Consider the following 27,203-nt stretch of genomic DNA (forward strand, 5'->3'; position numbering starts at 1 on the left):
ATTTTAATCTTATTAATTAGGCTTTAGGCATCTCATTTGCTGCAAATGTACCATTTTTTGAGTGCTTTTAATTATTTTTTAAATGAACTGCCTTTCTATGGACATAAACAGAAATGTTATTTGCTCTCAGAATTAGCAAACACTTGTCACAAAACCCTATCATATGATTAGTTGTCATGTTAAAAAGTTGTCATGTTGGAAAATCATCACCTGGTGATAAACAATTATTAACACGCCTACGAAGTTATGGAGAAATTGTACTTTTTGTGCGAGTTGGCACCCATTTGTACAAAGTATGATTCATTTGATGCATTAGGTAATTATATTAACCTTTCTAGCAGCCAAAACTAGGGCAAATAATGCAACCACATAAAACAGTGTGAAATCAAAATCAGGTGTTACAAAGTTATTAGCTCAAGGTGTCATATGCTCTGTGTCAGTAACAGACACATCCAGACTCAGAGGTGATGTAATTTTAAGCTGAACATCACAAAGAATTTCAGTCTCTACTCTCACTTCATGAAGATAAGAAATACGCATCGCTTGCGTTTGGACGCTGTGTGTTGCCGTACACTACTCAGACCATCAACATGGCGTCTTCAATGTCACTCTTTGGTTTAAGCCGAATTATCTCTCTGAACTCAGTCACAAAAACATTTGTGAATCCTGCCAGGTAATAACCAGCCATTCAAATAATTGTTTTGCATTCACGTATTTAGATGCAAAGAAATAACGCTCGGTCGGTTCGTTTATCTGGTTTGAGTTATAGTGTTAGCCGGTTAGCTAACTAACGTTAACTGTCAGAGCCATCTGTTAATTCTTTAGTTTTAAAAGATGGCTGTTTGACGCACATCTTTTGTGGTATCGTAATAGATTGTATCTTCCCTCCTGTGTTCTTAACACGTTAAGTTACACGGGTAACAACTTATTATGAAAGTCAACCAAACAATAGGCTATAACCTGAGCTGTGCCATTTATAACAAAACGTTATAGGAATGAAACTGGCTAATATTAGTGATATATTGTTCTAATTCCTCTATGCTGGTTTATTGATTGTTATTGTCAGATCAGCTGTCAGTGTGACTGTCATGTGTAGCTGACTGTTAGTGTGAAGGTTGTTAGCCCGTGCGTCGAATGTAGGCTGCAAATACATAACGTTAATTACATTTTAGGCTTCATAACATAACATCTATGAAAACACAAAGCAGGCTAATCTTTGGAATATGACAATACAGATGTTTCTTTATCTGTTACCGAAGTTCTGGAATTTGCAAGATAATTCTCACATCACATTGTTGTATACATCTGACAGATTATGTTGGAAATTGTGCTGCTATCCTCTACTACCGATTTACTCAGTCCGATATACTTTAAAACATGCCATTAGAATTATTACAATAAAGCTAAACCTCTAATGTAGTCAAGATTTTTCTCATCTTAAAGTCAGCATGAAATTATTATTATTATTTGTTTTTTTTTGATGGAATGGGGCAGTATTTATTCATTTCGTACATATTTTTTTTTTTTTAAATCTAGCCTATATCTTTAATCAAAATAACTGGCCTTCCTTGTAAGGACATCTCTTCTCTGATGACATGTTTACTGGTGTGAGGGCATGGCAACCTGTCACTCACATGACATCACAGCAATGGCAAACCACAACCATCCGATCAGTTCCCCATGGACAGAATCAAGTCCAAAAGATTATTGCAACTTCTGTTTCATTCATGCTGATAAACGCTGATTTAAATGGTCTCTTCCGTCCGCTGAATATCAGATCATGACACAGTAGGCACAGTGCTGACCCTATATGATGTAACTACTACTTTTTATTTATTTAACTAAGATTTAGGTTCTGAATGAACAACATACTAGACAATGAAATGCAAGCACATATGCTTTGCTGATCTTCTTCATAAATAGATATGATCTGAGGAATTTTAGAGGATTTGTAATTCTGTTAAATTGTTGACCTTGTTGTTGCTGAGTGCTCCAGCTAGTTGAGCTGCCATAATCACATTATGAAATAAATGTTTTTTTCTCCAAAAAACGTTGGCCACCATTATTGGCACCCCTAGAATTTTTATTAGTAAAATATCTCTGAAGTATATTCTCATTAATATTTACAATTTTAGCACACCAGGGTGACTAGGAAAATTAAATTGTCTAGCTATGACTTCTTGTTTCACATCATGAGTATAAATATGAGGAAACACAAAGGCCAAATTCCCTTTATCATCCCTCACATTGAGTAAAACCAAATAATATAGTTCTGATGTGCAGCTAAAGATTGTTAAGATTCACAAAACAGAAACAGAATGTCCATTTGATTTCCACCATCAGGGCAATAATGAAGAGGTTCCCATCAACAGGAAATGTTGCAAATCTGCCTGGAAGAAAACGTGTGTCTATATTGTCTTAATGCACTGTGAGGAGGAACATTTGAGTGGCCAAAGAGTCTTCAATGGTTTACAGATGGAGAATTGCAGAGATTAGTTGAGTCTTGGGGTCAGAAAGCCTACCGAAAAATAAAATAATAAAGGGTTTCAAGAAAAATCCTCCTCCCTCATCCAAAAACAAACTCCAGCATATTCAGTTGTCAGACAAGACTGGAATTTTAAACGGCACAGGGTTCTGTGGTCAGATGAAACTAAAAAAAATACTTTTTGTCAGAAAACACACCAGATGGGTTTGTTGGTGCAAACAGGGATAAAAAGTACCCCATGTACGATTAAATATACCGCTGGATCTTTAATGTTGTGGGCCTATTTTTCTGCTGGAGGTCCTGGATACTTTGTTCAGATACATGGCATCATGGATTCTATCAAATATCAACAGATACAAATCACAACGATCCAAAACAAACATCAAAATCAACACAAAAGTGTGTCACTGAGCACAAAATGAATCTTCTGCCATGGCCGTCCCAGTTCCCTGACCTGAACCCTATAGAAATTGATTTGATTTTTTTAATGAAAGATCAAAAGAATAAACAATGCACATTTATTTTTATAGCCGTCTTTGATCATATTTACCAGATGTGCCAATAATTCTGACCACAACTGTAGCTGCCCGGAGGCTCTGCAAATATGGCTGCAGAGTAAACCGACTCCTAGATTCTGGTTTGACTCTGGCCCCCTCTCTCTCTACACTTGATTTTCTGTTGATCAATAAAATCTGGCAAAGGCCAAAAGCATTTGTTTGTGCAATTCAGATTTTTTTTTGTCATGCGTTTACTTTAAAATGCACACACTTTTTGCACTCGCCCTGCACGTTCCTTTTCTATATAATGTTATTAGTTGATTTTAATTGTCACATCACATTTGGTTGCATAACACGTTGGGCCTTATTCACGAAACATAAGCAGAGCGAATTTCTGTTTAAATAATTTGTGAAACTGTTTAAATCGTTGCATTCAATTTATTGCACCAGTTTACATAGGAACATATTTCTGAATGATTAATGCAAAAATGCACTCTTATGGTGTTTAATGAATATGAATAAGATCCATTAAAGTGTTGGACTGTGGCCTCTTGTCAAAAAGTCAGTAATTCGAATCTTGTCCAAATGTAAACGCAGATTTGTTTCCTCAACTGTCGGCTGTGTGTCGTTTACTTAATTGAAATGAGAGAGATCAGTAAGCGATTCTGAATTATTGTTTGTGAATCGTGACAGACCAGCTACTGTTCAGTTTCAAAGGCTGCGACTGCAGACTGGCAGGACTACACCAATGGCTGTTTGTTGCTAACTGGCTTATAGTAGCCTGCCAGAAACTCAGCAGGCAGAATTAATGGGGGCCGAGGCGAGAGATGTGTGCCTTCCTTTCTCCTCTCCCTCGACACACATCCTCCTCCTCCAAAACATTTCACTGTGCTGTTGTTTATGCCCAAGTACAGGTTTTTGTGTATGTGTCTGCTTGTTATCTCTATTATTTTTTAAATTCATCTTCCTGTTTTGCAGGTCAATAAGCACGTCAGGATGGAGGCTTGCAGAACAGCAGGGACGGGGATCCCAGCTCATCACTGTGGATGAGAAACTGGTATGAACGTTGGCTGTTTTTTTTATATTTATTTTTTGTTTTTTTTTATACTGTGTTTGGTTTTGGATTGTACTGGGTCACAATTCTTATTTGCTTTTGTAATTCTGTAAAAGTTCAAATTCCTTAGTACTTAAAAAAATAATCATTAAAAAAATAGTTGGAAATTATACAGATCAAAAAGACAAAGGTATTTTGGTGTGTAAATATTTCCTGTATTTTAATTTATATGTATATATATATTTTTATATATATATATATATTATGTAATATATAATATATAGATTTTACACAAATATTTAGATCACGATATATGTAGATTATTTTTTATTAATAATAGATATTTTTTAATAGATGCTGTTGTGCACAGGGGAAAACATCCTCTCATAAAATCCATCTATACTGAAATGGAGATTTGTAATCTTTTTTTTTTTCTTCATGTCCTTGTGAAACAATAATGACCTTGTTTACCTATGAGACTTCAGACACTGCTGGCTTGAATGTGTGGGACAGGTTTGGCAGAGTGGGGTGTTTGGGTGGACTCTCAGTCTATCTCTGATTGTGAGGGGGCAAGTACACCCCGCCTGGTTGAGGGCTCTCATTTAATAGTAGGGGCCACTCTAAAGTAAAGCTGCAAAAGGGCCCCCAAAAAGAGGGGATTGAAAGAAAAAGGGGGAAAAACAGTCCGACAGTAGCAGACTCACAGGAAGACGGCGGCTGTCCTTTTATAATTGGCCACAGAGCTTTCATTGTTGTTCTCAGACGAGCTGTGCCCATTGAGCGGGATAGTTGGTTGTGGTGAGGACTACCTGTCTTATTCAAGACATTTTAGAGAGCCGCCTTATAATAGATATTCATATTTTCTGTAAATGTCATCATACCATTTGCAATAGTGGTAATGTAACTCTTACACAAGATTGCAGAAGGAAGAAAAGAAACAATATTTTTTTTCTATTATGGAAGTACTGTATGGACAGCCTATTCTTTTTAACTTGTGTGTATTTATGGCATGATGTCTAAATAAATTATATGGAAAGCATATGACTACAGTATTGTCTGAATTGAAAGCATCTTTTCAAGGGGTACAATTTAGGAAGTAGTTTCTCCAGAACTGCTCTGTGAAGAAGACGTGCAGGTCCTCAGTGATCTGAGGTCATCTCAGAATGTCTTGTAGAATTTATATTGGGTGTTTTAGTATTTGACCTGAAATAAATTCTACAAGACAATTGGATCTCTTAATTTTCATGGCTTACCCTGTAATTTAACACAGAAACGTGGAGACATGTTGACCAGGATTGACGTGGAAGGGACTAGGGAGAATGCATCACAAAGAGCATCAAATTCAGCACAGACAAATTTATCATTTTTTTAAACTAAAAAAGTGCTTTTGTTTAGTTTTTATCTCAAATCAAATTTGAATGTGGGTCACGTGATCACAAAATGGATTTTAAGAGTGTGTATATTCATCATCATACTTGACTAAAATCAGCAGTTCAAAATATAATTGATCATATTGTTGGTTGATTGATTGATTTTGATTGACAAAAGGTCAAATAAATAAAGAGAGAATTACATTTTACAAAATCAAGCTCTGGTGTTTATGAATGATGTTTCAGTCTACAATTTCTGAACATCTAATTTTGAAAAGGGAAATATAAAAAATCTTGAGCTCTAGTAAAAGTGCTTGCAAATGTGCCACTTTGCAGTGCAGTCAAATGTGTGGCATTGCAAATGACGGTAATTAAGGTCCTGCGTGATTGTGGCGAGTCTGGGCACTTTCACCCTCTGGTGCCTGCACTGACTTGCTTTTGTTAGTAATTACAGTTTGATTAAGCATGCTGGGCCACGAGAAAGCCTGCATGGCTGGCCAGTGACACAGAGCTTCACAAGGAATGTCTGAGCCGTGCAAGAGCTCATATAACCAGAGCTTTCTGAATGAACTGTGCACGAGGATCAAAGCTGCTTGTGAAACTCCTTTATATCTTTATATACTCCTTTTTTTATAATGCATTGCTGCTGATGTGTAATGCTCATTCATGCCGATTCTGTTTAATATGAAAGACCATTATAAGTAAGCCATATGTATTTCCCTGAAAGCATAATCAATATGGTTCTGTGGTGCTGTGAAACACTGCATTGTTTGAACATCCTGATCAGCCCAACACACGCCAACAGTGGCTCAACCAATGGTGTGAGTTTGGGATGGAGTCTGTTTGGCGGCCAATGGCAGACAGTGGATAGTGTTCACGTTATGTCATTTATTTGCTATCTGCTGCTAGTGGTCTAGAAATTACACACAGTCATTTACTGAAAGTGCATGTATTTGCATGTATATTGAAATGTTTTTGCAAACCATTCTGCATATGAAAATAAATGCAAACAGCAGTGAAATTATGTCTAATTGCAAGCAAGAGGCATTTTGTTTAGCAGGAGCCGCAAATTGAATGGACTTGTTAAAATAGCTGTCAAGCGTGTATCGTTTGTTAGAGGCTCCAAGGTAGACAGATCAAGATCCAGACGTGATTCTGTCCTCCTCCCCCTTCCCCCTCTTTCCCTTCAGTGTTCATCTCAAGTGTCTGTTTTGTCTAGTTGTCCCCTCATACCAGGTGCTTGTCCGAAGAAAAAAAAAACCCAAGGCCGGCAAGTAGGTTAAAGGATATGGCTCTTTAAAGAGGATCTGACAAGAGGCTTTGTGTATTAGTCACTAAATGGTATTTCATTTGCTTAACACTTAAAGTAACCTTTAAAGTGCCCAACAGCACCTTTGTGTGGCAGAGGAAGGACACTTGCACCGGCTGTAGTGCACGCTGTGTTCCTCACTTCTTTTACATAAGGGTCAACACACTTTTTCTTGGCTGCTCATAGTCTAAAAATATGAATGCTAATGTAGCTGTTTGGCCTTTAGTAATAATTATAATTAGGTTGTCTGGCTCATATATAAATCTTTTATTAATTGTAATTGCCATTAAGCCAGTCACAATAACTACTTTGTTGGGCGACATATTGTACCAGAAATAATTGCGATATGCAATATTATTGTCATTTCAAGACCATTTTATGCCACTGAACATATATTCATAATATAACTGCATAAAAATGCAAGTAGGCCTACACAATTTCAAATGACAATGAACGGATCTCTTAAGAATATTTCGATACTGGAATTAGTTTTTAAAAATAATAATAATGTTGAAAAAAATAAACATTTGCTAGCAAAAAGTGCAAAATAATAAGTAGGAAAAAACAAACACTTGCACTGCACAAAAGGCACTTATATGGAGATTTTCCATCTACAGATTTTTCCCTGACCTTTTCTCAGTAAAGTTGCACACTATTGCTAAAAAACAAAAACCCTTACCAGTCGCACGTCCATGAACAAAGGCACAAATGCCTCAACAGGCCATATCTGCTGCTTAATCTATATATTTTGATTATTATGATTATATTATATTATATGACAATTAGAAAATAGGAAGGGTCAAGAGGGAAAATAATCAATGTTCTTGTTGTTTTGTACAATATAAGTTTCATAATCCCTTTTATGATGAACATTGTTACGTTTCTAAAAGTTACTTTTCTCATCTTCTTTAAAAAACAAAATAAGGCAGGCATCAATACTGGATAACAGTTCTAAGCAAAACAGTTATAAGTATAATATTTTGTGACCTATGTGGGAATTTAAGAAGAATATGAGAGGTTGTACGCAACAATGATCTTACCATGTGTAAGAGATCATGTTAGACATCCTTGTTTTTATATTTAATAAATGATCAAACATATTAGTAATAACAATGAACAGTTTTTCCAAGTAATGTAATTTATAAGAGAAATCCAATCAGAATTTACAGTTCTGATATATAATTTTTTATGAAGAGGGATCTTAAACATCTGAAGGTATAGTAATGTTTTTATTTAAACTTCAGAATTTAATATAAGAATGGGCAATAATAATGGTTCATTGACTTTTTTTTTGTGCAAATCTTGTGTGATTTTATTTGTATCATCGTATTAAACATCGTATTTTTTAAGTCAAACTTCTTTGACAAGTTTCGTTATCAAAACCTGTTTCAAATGTTTTTTAATAATCAATATTATTTATAAGTAGCAACTGATTTTGTCACCCAATCAGTAAACAAATTGTGGCAAGTACTGATGGGATCTGATCACCTATCCATTGTCACCATCATCAGTGGTTGTTGGCTTGTTTAAAGCCTGTATGTAATAACCAAAAGTGGTGATTATAGTCAAATTGTTACCTCACAATCAGACAAACTATTTCAGAACATTAACTCTGGTCCCAATTCATTAACTAAGTCCTTAAAATGAACAGATTCAGGGGAACATTGTTCACAAATTGTAAATCAGTAATGGCATTAAAGACAGGTCACAGGTCACTGTAGAAAAGGGTGATTTCAAAATATTTTCAATGCCACAGACATCTTGTGTTCATTGGGTGTTTTGCTTGTTGACTAGTATCTAAATCATTTTAGCAAATTGCTTCCTTCAAACTATTAGATTAAATGAGAGACACATTTGTTCAGAGGGCATATAGTGTTACAATTGAAGAACATCATGTTGCTTATGCATTACACAATAAGGTGGATGGATGCCCGTAAAACATTGAAGACAAGTCCACATTTAAACACTTTTCGTGTATTCAGAGTATTTTCGTGAAGTTGAAGTGTATTGTTTCTCACATAGTGGCACCAAACAGAATTGAAAAATAATTCATCTTAATCTACTCCTTTGTCCCTCATAAAATAGATTAAAACGATCCTTAAAAATATGTTTAGGTTCTAAATGCCTGGCCAATACAAGATTTATTTAGTGCATAGAAAGATCTTCCTAATGTCTGCTGATCCGCAAAGATGTGCAGATCTCTCTTTCTCATTTGGAGAGTGAATTCACTTGTTTATGTTACTAGTCTGTCTCTGTTTATCATGTGGATCATCCGTCATTGGTCACAAATTGGGTTTTAACCAGAAAGTAAATTTCTGTATGTGGACACACCAACTTATAATGTCTTACCAAGTCATTTTTGTTTTGGATGTCTCCTAGCAGATTGATAATTTTCCCGTGTTTTCTTTTCCTTTTATTAATCACTATTCAAATGATTCTGAAGGGATTGTGCTGGAACAGGGATGGAGTATTATTATTAAAAACAACTAAATGTGAACTTGATTTATATAGATATACGGACACTACAGCCTTTAGAAGTCCTTGAGAGGTTCCACCTGTAACCCTCCAATACCTTTTTTATCCAATTTTATTGTCGGTCTGAGCTTGAAACATGCCAGTAGGCCACACATGTACATAACTTGGAGTCCACTTTGTCAGAAACGGCCATCAGTGTATGAATCTGCTGTCGAATGTGTTTGGCGAGACTATTTGTATTTCTCATTCTGAATATCAGAGTGATCAAGCAAAAGTCAAGAAACCTCTCCTGAAGGGACTGTTAACGTTTAAAAATGTCAGTTTTATGAATTTGTGGTCATCACATTTGCTTTCTAATCACTTTAGAATTCAAAAGTGGCACCTCAAGAGCATTCTCTTGTTCTTGTAGCTCTGTTCGTACACCAAATTCTTTCTTGTTTACACTTCGGTATCGGTCTTGTCGGCCACACTTGGCTCTACCAAGCTGCACGCAGGGCTCATTCAAGCAGTCGGCCCCACAGTCTGCCGCTCTGAAAAGGCTCTCATGCTCTTTATTCACAGAGGAGCCAGAGGTGTCAGAAATATAGACACGCTTTCACGTGACGGAGACTTTGCCAGTCTTTTCTCCCTCTCTCTTAAGCCTGGCATTCTGTCTGCACATACAGGTATTGAAGGGCTCATTGAATAGTGTCAAACTTCATAGTTCTCATTTTGCTTCCTGTACATGCAAGGAGAAAAGTGCAGTGTTTTTCTTTTGTGGTCCCTCTCTCTGGCCTAATTTTTCTTTCCCCCTTGAAGCACCATATTTAAGGCACAGTCGCTTGCTTTGTCTATGCGCCTTTGTGCATTCGTCTGTTGCTTAGATCACCCTCGTAGTTTTTGTTGTCCTTAATGTATGCAGGCAAGACTAAGTCTAGACTATTTTTTTCCCCATTTTTTTTGCAGGACAATGAAAAGTATTTCAGTTTTTTAGAAAATATTTAAGATATTATTCGGTCTGAAGGTAGGGTATATATGAAATAACTAATAGTATAATCAAATAGTATTTAATTAATACTTGTAATATCATTTATCTTAACCAGAAATGTATATTGTGATTTAAGCGCAGACGTTTAAGTCTTGAATGTCTGCTTAGACTAATTGTCATTCTGCTCAGCAGTGTCTTTGAACGAGACCCCTTCCTCTCTGTCCCTTGCGCTAAACATTTGTAACAGAAACATTAATTATCATGTTGAGATGCTTGCCATTTCAACTTTCAAGCTAACTGAATCTGATCCTAAGGTTGGACATCCAAATCATGGAAAGTTCTGACATTTTGCCAAATATTTGTTGTCATTCAGTTACTGGTGTGGTTCTGAGCTAGTGGTTTAAGTAATCTTTGACAGTTTTTTAAGATTTGTTCATTATAAAGCCAAACATATTTTCCCCCGTTTGCTCAAATTATCCTGTAAAATGGAGCGTATGGTACTGTATTTTCTTCCCAGCCTGCTGGAGTGTCACGTGAAGACTTTGTGTAAGTCAGTGTTTGGAGGCCCTTTGTTCACAGTTCATGCTAAAGAACCTCCTTTATATGAATCAAGTGGCAGATGATAGACAATGATGAAAATTTGATTCTTTGAAGTTGTAATAGCCATTGAAATGTGTGAAGTTCCTGCATTGAAAAGAGGGCTGCTCGTAGGATTCACAACCTTGGGTGGCTGCTTGCTGGGAGGTTCGTCTGTGTGTTGTTGCCGACTTCCCATTGCTGGTCGCTAATTCCCAAAGGAATTGGACTCTCTTTGCCTTTCAGCAGCAGACTCCTTTAGCTCAGCAGCACCACACTAGAGTCTAGGACCATGCAGCATGCTACTGTACACATCTTTCAGATCACCTTCTTGTAACAGTCCTCCTCTCTTATTCTTTTTATACAATAAACCATGAGCACTGTTAAAGGGGTCATGACAGGGATTATTTTATTTTAATATATTCCTTGAGGTTCTCTTATAATGTTAATAAAGCTTTTTGCTACAAACAAACAAACACGCATATAAAGCCTATACATTATTATTATTATTATTATTATATGTGGAAAAACAATTGTTTTCAACCCTCATTCTGCCCATCTGTCTGAAATAACCCGGAGGGGTGGCTCCTTTAAGGCTTTTCCATAAACGGCCACTGTTATGATTGCCTGACGTCATTGCATAGGAAACTGTATCAACGCCCACTCGCTATTGCACACGACCAAGTGTTTTTTAAAACATTATCCATATAAAACCATTAGGGGTGTAACGGTACACAGAAGTCACGGTTTGGTACGTACCTCAGGTTTGGTTTCATGGTTCGATACGAGTTTGGTACAACAGGAAAAGGCAACAAATCCCCAATGCTAGGTTTCTTTTCATTTATTATAAACAGGCAGCAGTGCAAATTACAGTTTGCCTAGCAGCATTGTCCCCACTGAGGTAGTTGTACTTTGTATGTTTGACTGAATTGTTTGCTTGTCTTTGTTTCTTATTGTATAGCTTCTTACTTTATACTTAAAACTGACATATAATAAGAAGAGATAGGGTTGTGTCAATTCATTTTATTGTCCATACACTGAAGATAATCTGAGTACATATGCACATATTGCCTGCCTGAACCTCATTGTAAAGTTTTATGAGTGACGTTATCAAGAGCGCTGCTGTACCATTTGAGTTGCATTACCGTGCGCTCCCCCTTCTGGATTGGAGTGTGGATTTCCTGTAACTGACTGTGTTCGTCGTCTGACTGTATGCACCGAACCGTGACATTGGCACAGTGTTTTTTTCTCATGCAACCTCAGTAAAAATTCCGGAGCAAAAGAATTATCTGACCTCAACGGTCCTCTGAGAAATCTAATCCAGTCCGAATGTGAATGTCTGTGGTTGCTGATTCTAATGCTTCTCGTGTGTTCACATTTTAATATCAGTGTCAGGTAAGAATAAGATACTTAGTCTAAGATTTCGCTGCTCACTTATGCAATTGCACAAAAGAGCTAGATCTATTACAGATGTCATGATTGAAGTGAAATAAATGAGAAGTATCAATTGTGGCATTACATTTACAGTATATTTGCTCATGTTATATCATATTTCTTATGCGTGGTTTTCAGCATTGAATATCATAACCAATCACGCCCGTTCCTGTTGAGCTTATGAATGCAGTGTCCTATCGAAGGCGTTTTGATTTGCCACGGCGGAGTTGTTCAGTGCGCTATGCACACTCACTGACTGAATTCTAAATCTGCATTCGGCCAAATTTGCTAATCATAAACAATAAAGTGCGGAAAAGAGTCTAGAGATTAATTTTGCAGTATAGACCACTCAGTGATTATAAAAGGAGTTTTTGCAAAAGTGCATAATTCACATTAGATTGAAGTCATCATGGCTTCAGTGTTCTTTCCCCACTTTCTTTTTTGCTATTTATTCTGTTTGAATAACCGTTTTGTTTTTCATGCTACTGAAATAACCAATGTGAAGCCTTGATTTTCTAATCTGTAAAAGCAATAAACAGTTATTAGCCTGTTTTGTCTGTAGCCAGAATATTGACTTGCTTTTCCCTGCACAAAAACATTCTATTAATCATCAATAATGATTTTTGTCATATTGCAGCTTCACCCTCTGAGGTCCTGTTTTTTTTTTTTAGGTTATTTACATTCTGCAATTTTTGTGTAAATACATGTACATGAGCAGCATTAGATGGTCTGTGTAAATAAACAAATGCATGTCAGATGCAGCTTCTGTTCCACCTTTGCTGTGTAAAGATGTAAAGTGTAACAATCTATAGTATTGTGATTGATTGATTGTAAAGTATTTGACATAAAAAAAAGATACATTTAATAAGGTAGTTGTAGCAATGGTAAATGTTCAGGGAAGGAGGTGGGAAGTGGCGAACGTTCAACGTAACTTTTAATTCTAAAATAAACAAATAACAAAATGAAAGTAAAGCGGTAGCCCCTCACAGACGACTGCCCCATATAAACATAATAAAACACACCATAAATAGTCCAGGCCTGGTCCTCTCTCGTCCTTCACTCTCGTTACTCCTTTTATTCTACCGTAGCTCCTCTGTGACGGACTCAGAGCTGGTGTGGTTCGCAGGTGACCTGTCATGATTGCTACAGTTATAAAAATTGCCTTCAAAATTGCATTCATTTATTAATTTAACCTAGCACTAATATTGGTGTGTATTAAGACAATCCAGTTTTAATTGATTTGGGTAAACTCTGCAATCATTTGTAACTGCCCTGAATGTTTCACCTGCTGAGATCGAAACCTTCAGGTTTAATGTACTATGTTCAATTCAAGTTTGCAGTGTTCTTTTCGCTTTCACACCTGAAAGCCCAGGATTCTGACCTCTTGCTGGAGACCTGCCGTGAAGATCACAATAGACTGTCTCGATGCATTTTGAGAGTGTGAGAAATTAGCTTGTCTAGACAAGTGCACGTCTGCATTCAAAAAAGGAACTATTTGGGCTTTTATGCCCTTTGGGGAATAGTACAAATATGTGAGAACAGCAAAGCTGCTTTTTATGCCTTTTTTATGAGAGCACAAATGTGAATCTTGTTTCTGGCAAACCACACATTAAAGTGTACCTTCGCCGATTTTCAACCTGTTTTGTATTGTTACAGTGTCCGTAGTATAAATGAACAGTGTTACCTGGACTGAGAAATTTGTTTAATTGTCAGCAAAAGTCTTTTGACAGTTTCAGGGCTTTCGTGAAGTCTACAGATTATACTGTTTAATATTTGAATTGACAGAGGGTTATTAACAGAACAGTTATTGTAAGAGTAAAAAACACTGAAAATAGTATCGTTGTTCTATGTCTAGTCTTTAAACAGCATTAGGGCTGCACGATATATTGTAATATCGCAAATGTATATCGTGATAAGCATATTGTAATGCCTTGCGATATCTGAATGATTTTAATAGGCTACTTCAAGATGTTGTGAAAAGTCAGTTTTAGGTCGACGCATATAGCAGAGAATAGACTGTTACTTACGCGTGACTTGCTTGGTTTTAGAGTTAAGAGCAATAAGCTGCAGAAAATGACTCATTGCGGTACTGCCGCTGTCTGACACACCGAAGCGTGCGCACAGAAAGCCTCCTCTCAGACAATGTGCAATCCCAAACGGACAGAACAGTAGTTTCGTGCAGTTTTTCCACTCCATTTGTGTTCGTGGTAATCCAGTTTGAAATATTTTGAGGTTTTTTAGATTTTCCGTCGCGCCGTTCTCTCCATGTTTACGATTCTTTGCAGCCTTTAGCCACTGCCTACAATGCGGTGGATACTTCACTGGAAAAGGGAAATAACTCACTCCCACTAAATGTTTACTCTTTAAATTCTTGAACCCGGGAACAATACAAGGCGACTCCATTACAACTAAAAGTTTGCGAAGAAGCATTTCCCACTAAAGCAAGGCGATATTTGACTCTGGTCAAGCATATCCATAGCACACTGTTGGGAGTGGCCTTGGACGGTAACTTGCCCAGTGCATTGTGGGTGTTGAAGCCCAGTTTGCCAGCAGTGAAGCACCCCTTTAACTCTTAGGATTTGATGAACAGCTTATGTAGTCATATTGTACCCGTATGAAAATGTTCTCTTATCTCTCTCATTTTGTCAGGACATCACAGCTTTGACTGGCGTTCCCGAGGAGCATATTAAGACGCGCAAAGTCCGTATCTTTGTGCCCGCCCGCAATGCCATGCAGTCCGGTGTCAAAAACACCCAAAAGTGGAAGATGGATTTTGACACCAGAGAGCGCTGGGAGAACCAACTGATGGGCTGGGCCTCCTCGTGAGTGGGCGTCATTATGATAAATGTGCTTTTTCAATTGCCGTATAAAATCCATTGTCTAAATAATTTTTTTTATTCCCAATCCAGCGGAGACCCCCTGTCCAACATGGTGCTTGCTTTCAGCACTAAGGAAGAGGCTATCGCTTTTGCAGAGAAGAACGGTAATCCATTTAAATGATTTTCCACTATCGTGACCATATTTTTTAAACACGACAATCTTCCTATTAGAATTGCATCCAAAAATGTCTCTTGAGAGGGAGGATGCTTAGCTTTGAAAAAGGAAATGTGTTTGTGTTTGTGGCATAAAGATTTGCATTTATCCTCACCCTGTCTTCTTCGGCCTGGTGTTTACACCGCACATCAGCAGCAGTGGACATGTCCCAAATCCAGCCTGTAAGATATACTTGGCTGAGCCTGCTCTGCGCCTGTTTATTTTTACAGGTTGGAGTTATGATATAACAGAAAAGAGGGTCCCGAAGCCGAGAGTGAAGTCATATGGAGCAAACTTTTCCTGGGACAAAAGGACCAGAAGGTCGGCCAAGTAGACGTCCCATCTCTGTTATCTTTAACAGACCTGTAAAAATAATATACTCTATGTATCTAATAAACTTTCTTTACAACATCTGTTTGTTTTTATTGTGCTTCCTTTACCAAGTCTGGAGATTACTTCACGAATCATTGTAATGACACAATATCCATGGTAGTATTGAGCACTGAAGCTGTTGTTTGTTCTAGCTGTGTGCTTTGAAATGTCATCTCCGTTTCCTCAGAAAATAATTCTTGTCAGGTGGTTTGTTTTTTCCACCCTTCAAATCCTCTTGAAGACAGTTTAGTGTTAATGTTTCTGAAACGGCAAGATGAGGTAAATGTCAAGCTTCAAAGACTGAATGCGGCTAGATATGTTTACTCTCATGCTCCTCCAGGGATGAGCCGAGATGAGGAAAACACCTGTCTGCTCCAAATGATGTTCAATTGAAAAAGCAGCGATCGTCTCTGCTAGCACATTTGCACAGTAACTGTTACTACTCAATGTTCATTTTACATCGCATTACAAATCTACGTTATCTGGAATCATTAAAATGTGGTTTAAATTTTTAAGCCTTGAAAGTCAGAATGAGTGACTGATGTGTTTAACCTAACTGGATTGATCTGGACATGGCACCATTGCCTTATAATGGCGTGCATGTAAAAGAAGTAATTGGTGAGTGACTGAAAGTTCAAGAAAAGTGCAACATCCAGAGAAGTTCTTCTGTGCAAACAGAAAGGAGACTTGTGAGAGAGACCACACAGATCATTGTGAAGGACAGGGGAAATGAGCACAAGATGACTTTGAGGAGCTCTGCATAACACTGGCCTTTAGGGAAGAGTGGCACAAACTGCAACACAACAGTCCCCCGAAAGAACAATGTTTGGAGTTTGTCAGGATATGATGTGAATTGTGAGGTCAGACTGGAGCATTTAAGCCATTCATTTCTGCTTTATCATATTGTATGGTGTGATTGGTTTTCATCAGCAGAGAGAACCAGTTTAAATCTGAAAGTTTTGTCCTTATGGGAACATTGGCATGATTCAGTTTAAAATGATTTTCCTACTAGTTGAATTGTGTGGGAAAAGCTCTGTGTATTTTCTGGCTATAGATTAGATTTAGAACAAACCTTCTTTGGGTCAAACTACAATTACATACAAAATAATGAGAGTAATAAATCGATGGGTACATGTTTTACCAATGGCAGAACTCAATTCTTTAAAAAATCCACACCACTGGCCAATTGATATGTATTTTTTTTTTATTGATTTCACTCTTAATATCTGTACAAATACATCAAACTTTGTATATACATATGACATTTACATAAAAATACAAAACTATATATTTATAACTGAATTTTGTTTTTATCTTGAGATGTCTGAAAATAAAAATGCATTTTGACAACAAAGTGAAAACAGTGAAAAAGTGAACATTTTATATATTGATACGGAGTCCTCTTTATGACCTTTTCTTTAGCTCTGCAAGAGCAATATAGAGCAGAATATTGGCAAAAACAAGACAAAAAGTTGCATGGCACGGTTTTCTCAAACAAGTATCACCCACTGCTAATTTCTGTTCTATCGCAGAACTGTTGCTGTCGATGACGGATCGCATTTTGTACATCAGGGGTTTCCTATATGAGAAACGGCTCATTTTAAATGTTATCCTGCTGCACCATATCACAAAACATTGAAGAACGTTCAAGAAAATCCCTTTGGTCAGTTACACTGAACTGTAAACAAAACCAGAAATATACATGTACATTAGAGTGACATTTTTTTTCCTATGCATTTCCATTTTTTTCCAATAAATAAACTCACAAGCTAACATGCAGGTATGTGTGAAATAAACATCTGTGATACAGAATTGACATTGATAAGCATTTATACAGCTCAGGGAATGCAATTTACAGCTTGCAGAAGACTCACACTTTACATGATAGCATTTTACCTCACAATAAATAACACTGCTTCTCTTTGGACAAATATATCTCTCGGTCATAATAAAAGAAAGAAAGAAAAGGGAAAGACAACACAAGTGATAACAAAATAGCATGATAGACAAGTAAGCCAGACACTGTAAATGTATAAATTATAAAACAGAACACTGTATAAATAAACATCAAGCAGACTGAACTACATGTATACTTCTTTCTTTTTTCTCTGAAAAATAAATTAGCATACACATATGTACAGTGTGGACATGATTCCGTGCCCTAGGACTGTTCCACTGGTTGATAGGGCTTTATCCATCCAGTACAGGTGATAACTGGATATAAGCCATGTAGTCCTGGTCTTCCTCATCGTCATCTTCCTCCTGGTCTTCAGTAATGGCTATATGGGAGAATACATGGTAGCTGTTGCATGAATATAGACCACAACGGCGCAGAATGTATGTGAGTATTTGTCTTTTTATCCCAAAGCCTCTGACAATCTAGTGGGTTTTAGGCTACTTGCCAGCTTGACCAGGTGCTCTGGCTCCCAAAATTATGCGACAAGATGTACATAATAAAGGAAGTCACTGGTGTGACGGGACAGGGCTGATCAGAGGCTTTAATGGTTCAGGTCTGTTTGGCAGATTTCCGAATCAAGACCAAAAAAATGCTTTTGCATTCTACGACTGGCTGCTTTTTTTTCTGGTTTTGCGTCTATATCCATCACTTTGGATGCACTGTTGTGCACCGGTCGACCGTAGCTACGTGGTCAAGCAATGGCACAGTTCTGAGGTATATAATATATATATAGGTATATATATATTCTACATAAAAGTTTACATCAAAAAAATGACACAGGCAAAGCAATGAAACAAATAGTCCCTCACAAACAAATAGGACAACACGATCACAGCAGAACTGCACACACTTATTCACCTTTCTAATGTTAGATGTCTATCAGCAGAGACTGAGAAATAATAACAATCTTGTCCTGCAAACTGTAAAATGCTGGAGTCATTCAAACCATGAGGTGATCATAAAGTTGGTCCCTTGAAATGATACCTTAAGGCACGAGAACATTAAGGTACGCGATTCATTCACATTGATCATTTGATTGGTTTGCTAGCACAAATTGGAATGTAAGTATTCCCTCTCTTTGATGCTGCATTATTGATAGCAGATCTAGCTTCATAAGTTCATTCTCAAAGCTAGTTAACCATCTGTCGAAATAGGTAGTCAAGTTAACTTTTAAACAATGGCACCAATGTTACAATCACCTTATGTGAGTGTAAGGAAAAGGATTCGTGTCTTTTCAAACCCTCAGGGCTATTTATGTCATAGTGCATTTGAAATCATTGATTACAGCCAAACGCATGAATCAAACAAAAAACAAAATTCATAAAACACTTACATAATAACCATGAATATGGAATTGACAAGTTGATATGATTATATAAGTCTCTACATTTACACTATAACAAAGGGGGAAATATGAACTCAACCTGCTGGTCAGTAACAGGTCAGAGCGAACTAGAAGTCAAACATGACGATGTTCACTAACTGCAAAAGTTAGTCCGCACATGTTTTCTTGTTAGTTAAACGAAGAAAATTAGTATGTCAAAGGACTCCTTGAAAGAGCTCTTTGTAACATTTTTTTTATACATTGTACTCATTGATTTCCATTGATTTAGTAGGTTCTTTTTTTTAAATAAACATTTTTTTTTCCTTTTCTTTTTTTTCTTCTCAAGAAAATGCAAAATGAATGAAGCCAGCCAAAGAGGACATGCAAAGAACTTCCAATCATAAGTCCTTTCTGTAGCTTAACTCTTAGCAGCAGGAAGGGAATGAAGAGGCGTTATTTGGAGGGGTGGGAGGTTTTGGGGAGGAGGTTGCTGGGGGCAGCATTGGATTGTCTTTTAAGATGTATTACTTACAGTTGCAAGATCCTAAATGCTTAACCTCCAGGAGAACCCCCAAAGAGCAAGCGGCCTGCTTCATGGCGCACTCGCTGGGATACGTGGTGTTGTCGCTGGCGCACACGGCCTCCTCCGAGCGACTTTCTGGGCATGACTCCACACAAACTGAACAGCGCCCGCGACCCATCTTGGCATCCCATAGACACTTCTTCCCTGCGCTGCACTGGATATCATCGCATGACTTGGCCTCTGTAAACACAACAGAGGAAAAGAACCGTCAATTTCTACTGATAACACTCCAGTGTTTCATACAAAGAAATACATAAATGTAGTTGTTGTTGTGGAGAGCTGTAGGCAAGTCACGCTCAGTTTGTTATAACACACGAGATGATGTTGCCAACATCAGGAAACAATTAGACACCAATGACTTTCCTTTGCAAGTAATAATCACAACTGGGATTGTTACGAAAGACTAATGGAACTGAATGCATTTGGGATTTGGCCACTGTTGCATTATGCACTGTGAACCAATACCCCACCAAACTGCACTATTTCTATACTTTTAACTTTTCTCATTTAAATGAAACTTCACAACTCCAAGGAAAATTGATGTGAACACTCACTGATGCATTTCCCTTCGTATGCCACTCCAATGGATCTACCGAGCAAGCACGTGGCTCTCCTTAAATGGCACGCGCTGGCGTAAACTATCCCATCGTTGCCACAAAGGTACTGGTCCGGAGATGTAACCTCTGGGCATATGCGGTTGCATGTCACACAGTACGCGTTGTTTGTCTGGTCCACCACACAAGTCGAACTTCCCGGACACAGGACGTCACGGCACGTCTCTGTGAAGATGAGAAGGGAAGACTGTATGATTTTCAATGACCTAGTTGACCAAAATGTTTCTTTATTCTTATTTTATAGTTGAAATGTATGACTTTATTTAGTATAAACATCTATTGTAAGTACTGCAGGGTTGGATAAAAGTGCTGAAATCTCTCTTATGATTAGACCGTTTTTTTAGTGTGTGTGTGTGAAAGCAGTGTTACATACTTTTGCATTTGCCTTGATACTGCACCTCCAGATCTGGGTGCCCTTTGCATTTGGATTTCAGAAGGGCACATTCATCTCGGTATGTTTTTCCGTCTGAGCCGCACACCGGCCCCTTCCAGGTGATATTGGAGCAGTCTGGGGCGCAGACGCAGCGAGGCTTACTCCTCCTGTTCATTTTACATCTCTTCCCAGGGCCACAGTCCACATTATCACATGTCTCTAAAATTCAGAGAGGCACACAGGAACATGACATTTAAAAGCAGCTGAATCTAATTTAAATATTTTTTTAAATTATTATTATACACTCATAGCACACATTAATAATCTATTATTAATTCATTGTATTTATTTAGGCTATATTAAAGCAAGAAAGTGTGAGAGATGAGCACGGGGACACTGCGGCACAGTTTTCATGCATAACTTTTTTTTATGATTACTTTTTTAAAATGCATGTGATAAGTTTTTATTATATATAATAGCAACCATATGCGTATTAGACGTTTCCACCTGAACAAACGAACATGGGATTCTACCTTTACAAGGTATGCAGTTTGGAGCACCGCCATTGAAGATCATCCACCTGAATAATGTGCTGTTTGGCACATCTTCCTCGGTCCAAGATGTACCGAGCCTCCCACTCCGGCAGCATTCCTCTCGACTCATCCCAGGCATGTAGAGGACCTGACATCTCCCGTTCTTGCCTTGCTGTAGCCAGCAGTTACCAGCTGTAAACAAAAAGAAAAAGAGCCAGTCGTATTAAAGTCTGAAGCCAATGACCCAGACACAACACGTGCAGCCTGTATTAGCTGGAGCTCTCTTGCTCCCCCTCCCCCGCTGTATTTTGTCTGATTTTTCCCAACGTAATGCGACTATTTTACACTTGCATGCCTTCACCCAGACAACTCAAGGGCTCTGGGTCTGGTCGGGAATATGCTTTTGCTGTCGTCGATTGTGTTATGACCGGACAGAGATTTATTGTCTTAAATGAAGTGGCAGACTGTCAGACTCGTATACCTATTTAAACAATGTGCATGGCAGTCTAGACTCCAGTTCCTCGAGCGCTCTGTGCCAACTGTCTGCGCTCATCACGTTTCACCACACTTACAGGAGCATTACTAATGCTGCTTTTACCAACACAAACGCATTTATCCGCTGCTCATAATAAGGTTCAGATATTTCTTTTTAACTGTCGGGTCAACCATGAGGAGAATTAGTCGTGTTTATTTATTAAATTAGGCATTCGCGCCGGGGATAGCCTACCAAGAGCCAGACAATCCAATTAAATCATACAGTCACGCGAGCTTCATCAAACTTTGTTTAAAAAAATGATCGTGCCCTTTTAACGACAGATACGCACAGCGATTCTAATAATTAAATACATTTTTTTTTTTTTTTGCATTATGTCCACTGATTTTTGAAAGCCAGACGAGGTAGGCAGTCTAATTTCACTATTTGAGAAAAAATACAATCGAATGTCTAATGCATAAAGGTTTATTTGAGAGTGTGTTAAATATGCATCTAAACAAAACAATCATTCTTAATATTATTGCTAGACAAAAATACTATCATATTGATATTAAACATTTTATTCATTATTATCAAGACAAGAAATGCATCTCGGTGCCCTCTAGTTTTGACAATCTTGACGTGAGCATTTATTTTAGATAACGATGCAATTTTCTGTTAAAATGTTCATTTCTTAATTTAGCCTAGTAAATTCGGCTGTTCTTTTCTTTTTTAGATAATGGTGCATGTAAGGACGCACCTGTCTCGAGGATACCAATGCAGGCGCGAGCCAAGAACAAAACTTTACAGTTGTCTAGTATTTAAGCAGCTCTCTTCATTCTAAAGGAATACTTTCATTCTAAAGGAACTGCAGCCCAACCCCATGTCTAAAGCATGTCAAAGAATAATTTTGAAGAAACAAATATCGAAAAAGTGCACTCACCTTGCACTTTTTGATCTTCAATCAAATAACATAGCCATAAGAGTAATAAAATCATTCCCGGGTGGAGGTGCTGACGCTTTAGCATCCTTAGCATGTTTAAAGAGAGAAAGAGTATTGAGACGAGCAGCGCAAAAGTAATCTTCTTACTCAGTCAGTGCTGAATGAACGCTGCTCTCAGAGTGCCACCTCTTTTTAAGTGTATAAGGGGTCTCGGGCCGACTGTCTGTGGTGTGGGCGGGCTTCCTCTGTGGGGGTGGGGAGAAAGACTTTTTTCCCCCAAGTTCTTTCAATCCAAATCAGGTGACATAGCTGGTTGAAACTTTCTCTTGCCTCTAAATCACATCAGAGTTTTGCAGAATACTAAGTCGCAGGAAGCATAAATAAAACGGTCCAATTTGTAGGCTATCTTGTAACCAAGAACCAGATATCCTTATGGATATCCAGAACTGATCAGACGTGGATGTGACTTTACAATTACACAGGAAAATAATATTAACATAAGCAGCAGCATTTTTAAACTCACAACCAAGAGCCAGTTACCAATGAATATTGCATTTGTTGTGTTAACAAAAGGGAACATGTTTGTAGGTGAATGGTTAGATAGCCTATTAAGACTCTATAGGCGGGTGTGAATTACACAAATACAACTGCATATTGGTAGCCTGCGACAGTATCCACAAACCTTTGCGGAGATGGGAAATGTCACAACTTTCTAGGCCATGACAGGTCTGATTAACAGTAGAGGGTGTTAATTTAATACAAGGTTACTGCTGAAAGGTGATCTGAGCAAGGAGACAATGGATTACAGAATAAAAGCGAGAAAGACTATTATTAGACGAGACAGGTGTTGCGGTTTCCCTTCGGGATCACAATCTATATCCCATTCAATTTCCGAACGGCGGTGGCGCGAGGCAGACTACACGGAATTCATTTCCATAGAAGTGAGACACGCGAGACTGACTGGAGGAGGATGTTGCCTCTGTGCTGGAGGCGCACGCGCGACCTCTTCTGCAAGATTCTTGAAGCGCAGAAACAGACGTGCGCGCGCACGCTCAACTTCAGTCAGGCCATTTGCTACATGTTGTTAGTTTAGAGGACGGGACACGGGACGGGAGTAGCCTATTGTATGTTGAAGGACAACACACGAGATTTCGGAGTATCATGTTTCTTTATTTTAATTTGATTCGACTTTTAGAATGGTTTTATTTTTATTTACATTTAAGCAAAACCATAGAACAAACGTGTGTATAATAGCCTATTTGCGACGAATAGGCTACAAATTAATCTACAATGTCTAAATTGGCTATTTGTAAGCCAAGTAGCCAACGTATTTAAAATTACTATCTACAAGGCTATGTAGCCCACTAGTTATAACTAAAGTAGGCTATAAAGACCATTAATCGATTAAATTAAAATTCCAGTTTGTTTGAAGATTGCTGTAGCCTAACTTTTATGTTACTTGAAAATGATTCGCCTATGTTTTCCATTGAGAACTGACGCGGTTCTGTCCTCCATTTCTGACAAGTTCACGTTTGTAGACTAAAGGCCTACATACAACTCCAGGAGAGCATAGCCTGTACGGTTAACTTTTGGCACAATCAGACTTTATACAAAGTCTACTTCCCAATACTTTGGCAGTGATTTCATTTTAATATTAGGCTATGATCTGCGTTTGACATAAAGTCTCAGGATCTGATCAAAGCATCAAGGCTAATATCTTTTGTTCAAGCCAAGAAATGATAAAACATGTTACACGCATTTCCACCGGCTGTCAGCTAAAATATGAGCCAACCGGATGACAAGCATAGCCTAATGAGTGTATCATTAGAACAAGTTCCCTAGCTGCAATGTTTGTCCCGGGTCACGTGGGGCACGTTGAGGCACCATTGCTTGGTTTCAAAAACATGTATCCAAAACAAAATCCGCATGGTGTCTCCCCCCTATTTATTCAAATATTATGAATAAATAATATTTGGTAGATATAATATTTTGTTGATGTTCTAACTACCAATATGATGTCCTCTGTTTCCAGATATGCCAAATGATAAATAAACCTAGCCTGACTTATTAAGAATAGTAAAAATACGGTGGAAACCAAAGTAGCCTAAATAAAACAAAAAATACTTTATTATTATAATATAGCTAAAGTCACCTTAGCTGCTTTTGTTAAGGTTCCTCAAGCTACAGTATATCTTGTTGTCGTCACCTTAACAGTTTTATTGAATATTAATAATATGCTGACATCTAGTGGCAGTGTAGTGCTTGTACAGTTGTTGCTAACTTTGCATTTTGACACAACATAGACATTATAACATAGAGGTTTTGGAGTTATTTGACAGCGACTCACAAAATAATACAAAATCAAAACGTGATTACCTTAGTCAAAGATCAGATCAGGAACAGAATGTATTATTAATGCCTCCAGTATCCACTAGATTGCTCCCAAAATACTGCAAACATGTTTTAGCTCAGACCTCAGGAACCAGTAAATTACATTAACCCAGCAGGTGAATTTTTCAACCATTCAAAACAAACATAATGTTCTGATACAAACTGTTCTGAAAATGTGCAATAAAGGCACATGGGAAAGGTAAAAAGGTCAAGATTTGAGTAATAGTTCCAATCAATTAAAATAAAAATATTTAAAAAAGAGGTTACAACAATAGAGTTCAGCAGCAGCGTTTAATGAGGTGCTGGATGTTCTTGTGCTTTTTTCCACATACTTTCCACTCGTTTCTCAACCTCTTGTCATGACAGTTCCCATCATCTATCCCGTTTTACCATTTAAGGAGTAAGCAAACACAGAGGAAATAAGCAGGAATATCTGATATCTGATTACAGTGGCATGCATGTTCTGAAATGAGGAGGCAAAATTCATATCCCATGCAGTTACACTTAAAAGAAGGTTTATATAGAAGGTTACTTTACATCACATCAAAAAAATAAAATAAAAATATATATATATATATTTACATAAACAATGTAATTTATGCTCTATTTACTAAAACCAAGGATAAATCTCGTCAAGTTGGAGTTTTAAGCATTTTTATATTCATTCCAAAACAACAACTGAAGGCAGTAACATTTTAAACAATATATTTTATTTGTGAACTGATGTTCAGCTGTTCTTTTTCAAGTCACCATTTGGATTGTGACTGTGCAGTTCTGGAGTAACTTTCAGTTAACCTTAGAATAAAAGCAAACTCTTAGAGCAAAATTTAGACTCTAAATAGTATTTTTGCAATTGTACACTGAGCTCAAAAAGTATTTATTAAACAGTGAACAAGCTGCATTCAAAGCCCTATAAAATCTGTGGTCGCTTATTCCATATTAATGCGCTAGGAATTTGCTTGGCACCTGCACACAGCAGTTATAATAATGAACTATATTATTTGGAGGAATTATTATTAATTCTGATAATAATAAATGTAACTGTTTATTGAACATTTGTGAAAAACATGTTGTCAATATACAACCTAAAAGCACTTACTATCATTAGTGTCAGTCTGTGGATCATAGAGGAAATGCCTCACAGATAATTTCCAGTACTTTTTTTCTTCTTCTTCTTTTTGTGATAATATTCAATAGAGTTAGTTCGTGTTTCAATAACCTCTGCTTAGACTCGCTATGCACTTAACACACTGTTTACAGCCTTGGGAAACATTTAAAGTCCCCATGTGGTCAATATTTTAAATCAAATGTAATGTAAATTAAAACTCATCTTTGATCCCCAAAAGGACATATTTAAAAAACAAACAAAAAAATCCAGTGAAAACAATTTCCTCATGCCTTAAAATAGCTTGAATGGAACTCTACACCCTTGCTTCATTCGTATACGCGGAGCCATGAATATGCATATTAGTCCCCACCTCCACTCACTCACAGCTTGGACAACCTGATCCACTCTGTCAACTTTACTGTAAACGATACGTTACACAATGTCAAGTGGAAATATTGGTTTAATTCAGCCATATAGCCTATGTTTCTACCAGAAAAGGATTCAGAGGAAGAAGTGGAAGAGCGAATTATGCATGCTTGTCTGCAAGTCGAAATCTCAGAACGGTACGTTTTATGCAGGGCTAGACATTCACTTTTTTGCTCAACAGCCACTGTGGAAATAGTGGTTTTCTTTCTCAACTGTTTACGTTTACTTAAAACATAACTGACTGCGTGAATACCGGCATTTTGACATTTTATGTTTATTTAACTGTTTCGCGCAATAAGCAGCTAAAAAGAACTTAGAGGCGACTTTATGTATGCGCACTTTGGGTGTGAGCACAAAATCTGCAGGAATTAGTAAAATTATTAGCAATATGCACAATCCCGTGCCATATAGTTCAAGCCCTAGACTAGAGACAAGTGAGTGAGAGGAGGCGGATAGGCTACTAACTCGCTGTCGGAGAGATGAGAGAGCTAGAAAGCACTGCTGGTATTGTGTATCTATTCTGCGGGAAATGAGTAGGCTATTAGAAGCGTTTCTTCAGATATTTCAGAATCAGATAGCTATGTAAGGGATAATGTATAGCGAGGCGGTTGTTATAGCGAATACAACTCCAGACAGGCTGATTATGAGCCCGACCCACTGATCTATATAATGACATTGATTAGTGAGCCCGACGCGAAGCGGAGGGGTCTTGAATCAACCTGAAGGGAGTTGTATTCGCTATAACAACCAACTCGCGATACATTATCCCGCTTATTACATGGCTACCTACCAAATAAATCAATAATTTGACACAAAATATTGATTTAAAAATGAATTTATTGATTAAAAAACTATTTATATGGCTTCCGCTAAAGAAAATAGTCCGTTCCGTCTCTACGGTTAGAAT

At 37.6% G+C, this 27,203-nt stretch overlaps 2 protein-coding genes across 14 annotated transcripts in view; one reads left to right on the top strand and one right to left on the bottom strand.

Moving 5' to 3' along the window:
• The first annotated feature begins 369 nt into the window (after positions 1-369).
• ndufs4 (NADH:ubiquinone oxidoreductase subunit S4) lies at positions 370-15,611 on the top strand. Its single transcript, XM_079607591.1, has 5 exons — positions 370-673; positions 3,961-4,039; positions 14,817-14,989; positions 15,077-15,150; positions 15,431-15,611. The coding sequence occupies exons 1-5, from the start codon at positions 591-593 to the stop codon at positions 15,532-15,534; spliced, it is 513 nt and encodes a 170-aa protein (XP_079463717.1). The 5' UTR covers positions 370-590; the 3' UTR covers positions 15,535-15,611.
• A 42-nt stretch (positions 15,612-15,653) lies between these two features.
• Positions 15,654-27,203, bottom strand: part of fsta (follistatin a) — a 131,369-nt gene continuing 119,819 nt past the window's right edge. For 11 of the 13 annotated variants that reach the window (XM_079607578.1, XM_079607585.1, XM_079607586.1 and 8 more), the window contains 5 exons: positions 20,957-21,148; positions 20,424-20,642; positions 19,991-20,215; positions 19,386-19,616; positions 15,654-17,851 (listed from right to left, as the gene is read on the bottom strand). In XM_079607578.1, coding sequence (XP_079463704.1) covers positions 17,763-17,851; positions 19,386-19,616; positions 19,991-20,215; positions 20,424-20,642; positions 20,957-21,095 — 903 coding nt within the window. In that variant the 5' untranslated portion in view covers positions 21,096-21,148 and the 3' untranslated portion in view covers positions 15,654-17,762. Of the gene's footprint in view, positions 17,852-19,385; positions 19,617-19,990; positions 20,216-20,423; positions 20,643-20,956; positions 21,149-21,437; positions 21,463-22,371; positions 22,575-27,203 lie in introns of those variants that run through there. The other 2 variants (XM_079607582.1, XM_079607580.1) reach the window with 2 other exon arrangements.

This window comes from Phoxinus phoxinus, assembly GCF_949152265.1.
Source record: "Phoxinus phoxinus genome assembly, chromosome: 3".
Lineage (NCBI taxonomy): Eukaryota > Metazoa > Chordata > Actinopteri > Cypriniformes > Leuciscidae > Phoxinus > Phoxinus phoxinus.